Consider the following 2,992-nt stretch of genomic DNA (forward strand, 5'->3'; position numbering starts at 1 on the left):
CTCCAGACGTTCCTTTATTGTATAAGATTGTTTTGGCTATCCTGGGTTTTTTGTTTTTCCATATTAAGTTGATTATTGTCTTCTCCAGATCTGTGAAGAATTTTGATGAGATTTTGATGGGGATTGCATTGAATCTATAGATAAGAGACAGAAATCTTTAATAAATAAATAAATAATAATAAAAAAAGCCATAAGATAAAAAATGTTTCATACAACCTATTTTGAATTTCTGAGCTTGACCTACAAGTGTTCAATAAATTTCAAAAATGATGTTTTAATGAATGAATCCTGTATTATTTTACCAAAAAATAAATGTTAATGATGCTCTTTAAAAAAAAACAAACAAAAAAACCCTACACCAAACAAAAAACTAAAAAGACTTTGCTTTCCTGCTAAGCTGCAAGGTTCTGAGGACAAAAGGCTTTGTTCATTGTATTAATCCCACTTTTAAAATCTGTGTGCACCACACTGTAGACTTAATATACACATGTTCAGCAGGAAGTTCTATGTCAAAGATTACAATTATTTTATGTCCTTCTTCTCTGACCTTTGCTTTTATACCCAATTTCACCAAATGCCTCATAATATCTATTTTGTGTCTCTGTAACCATGTTAGTCTGGGCCACTTAAAAATGAATTCATTCGATTCAGTATGTATAGGCCTTCTTGCCTCACCATAGCGTAGTACAGGCCATACAAAGAGCAGGTGTGGAGAAGTGTGCCTTTTAAATGACTGGCGCTAGTCCATTCCTGAGGGTGGAGCCCCCTGTACTGGGCCAAGCATCAGCACACTGTCCCGCCCGGGGCGGGGTGGACATGCAAGCTACCACACACCTTTTCCACTTAACTGCATTCTTTTTATTTTTGGAACTTACTGTTTTAAATATGTAGCTTTTAATTCACCCAGAATCAGCACATAAGCACCGTATCATAAGTGCTTTCTTAAAAACCTCTCTAGAACAATAGGAACTGACTTCAGGGCCAATCTCCTCCCTTCCTGGCGTCAGGCTCCTCAAATAAATATATATGCACATATCTATATCTAATCTCTATCATCTACCTACCTACCTAATCATCTACCTACCCACCCATCCAACTAGTATGTACGTATGCATGTACGTATGTATGTACATATACACACATCACTGAGATTTTAATTCTCTTAATTTCCCGCCAGCTTCGCCAGGTGCTGGCAGATATCTCGCGATATGACGGGTCCTCAAACAGGACAAACTTCCTCATTCTATAGTGGGCCCTTCCGTTGGCCAATGAAGTCCGGTGTGCGGGCCGCTGTGGTTCCGCTTCCACCCGAGCGAGGCGGCCATGGCCGAGCCGCCGGACCGAGAGAGCCGGGAGACGCCGGCCGCCCTGGCGCTGGCCCAGGATCGCTTCGCCAGGGGCGAATTTGCCGAGGCGCAGGCGCTGTACTCGGCGTTCATTGGCCAGTGCGCGAGTCGCGGGAGGTAACTATCGCGAGACGGGGACCGCGCGGGGTGGTCCTCGCACGGACGCTGTCTTCGGAGCCCGGGCGGCGCCGCTGAGCCGGGACCGCGCATCCGGGGGCCGGGAGACGCTGGTCTCCCCAATGGCCGGGGAAGCCGCGTCCCCGGGCCGGGAAGGTGGCACCGTCATCCTAATGATCCCGGGAGAGCTTTGCGAAGGTTCCGGTTCAGAAGCTAAGGCTTCTTAATAAGACAGCCAGCCTATAGCACCCCAAGATAACTTTCTGCGGAATTTCTCGCCGTCGATGGCATTTTTATTGACCAGTAAAGCTCTTTGTCATTTGGATGTTTGGGTTTGAGAAGTTTACTAAGATACACATCTGAGCGCCTGAATTGAGCCATATGTCTGAAAGTCCATCTACTAAGGTTTTGACATCTAGGGGGTCTTGACTAGGTTCCTGTTGTCTGCCAGTTAAAGAATTAAAAGGCAATAAATATCTCAAGGAATGAGGAAACATGGGGCAGGCAGAGCGGAGAGAGATTTCAGGAATCCCCAAATTCAGTGTTCTGGGGGATTTAAGGGACTGAGGTTGGTTAGCTTAAACAGTGGGTGGCTGAAAAAGCCTTCAACTTTGTCCTAAACACGTCCTGACCCAGCTTTGAACTTGTGTGGAGAAGGGCAGATCTATCAGCAGGGGGCCCTGCTGCTGGGAGAAGGGAGAAAAGTCTCACCAGGCCTCCTTTTTAGGCTGCCAGGTTTTTGTTTCAGGTCAGCAGGGTAAGGAGGAAGCCGGCCAGCTTGTCCTGGCTCCTTTCCTGCTCTATCTACCTGTCAGGGAATTCTTAACTCCCAGTCCCTCTGTGTTGGTTGTGAATTGGTCGTTAAATCTGGAGGCTTGATCCAACTCAGGAGAAACTTTCTGTCTGCCGGTTCACACTTCCCCTGTAAGCACTTGAAGTCTGGTCTTACTCTTTGTGATGTTAGCAGGCACGTTAGCTTCTCTGCTGATGCCTGGGTCTGTAGCATTACTATGTCAAACTTAGCCTTTGTTGTGCTTGTGGATGGTGTGACATGAACACAGAAATGGGTTGGGCAATTTTTCTATTCTTGTGTGACCTCCAACATCACACTTCTCTTGGAAGGTTTTTTTTTCGTTTTTGTTTTTGTTTTTGTTTTTGTTTTTGAAACAAGGTTTCCCTGTGTAGTCCTGGCTGTCCTGGAACTCTCTCTGTAGACCAGGCTGGCCCTGAATTCGGAGATCCACCTGTCTCTGCCTCCCACAGTGCTGGGATTAAAAGCGTGCGCCACTATGCTTGGCTCATCCTAGAAGATTTCTTAATAGAATTCAAAGTTGTCTTTTGTGTGAGATCTAATACTGAAGGCGGCATTCTTATTTGTTTCTAAGACTCACGGGGAATTAAGCCAGAAAGCTAAAATTGCTTTCTTATTTTAGCACTTTATTAACAAGATATCTAATAGAAATGTCTTTAAAAATTACAGTATTTTTATTAATTCTTTGAGAATTTCATACAATGTATTCTGATAATCT

General features: G+C 44.7%; 1 protein-coding gene across 1 annotated transcript in view; it reads left to right on the plus strand.

The window, feature by feature from the left end:
* The first annotated feature begins 1,239 nt into the window (after window positions 1-1,239).
* The window catches only part of Ttc32 (tetratricopeptide repeat domain 32), a 9,165-nt gene continuing 7,412 nt past the window's right edge, over window positions 1,240-2,992 (plus strand). The window contains exon 1 of the mRNA XM_050141942.1: window positions 1,240-1,463. Within this exon, the coding sequence (XP_049997899.1) occupies window positions 1,324-1,463 (140 nt within the window). The 5' untranslated portion in view covers window positions 1,240-1,323. The remainder of the gene's footprint in view (window positions 1,464-2,992) is intronic.

The sequence above is a fragment of the Alexandromys fortis genome, unplaced genomic scaffold (genome assembly GCF_014885135.2).
Source record: "Alexandromys fortis isolate MF-2015 unplaced genomic scaffold, M_Fortis_MF-2015_v1.1 scaffold_30, whole genome shotgun sequence".
Taxonomy (NCBI): Eukaryota; Metazoa; Chordata; class Mammalia; order Rodentia; family Cricetidae; genus Alexandromys; species Alexandromys fortis.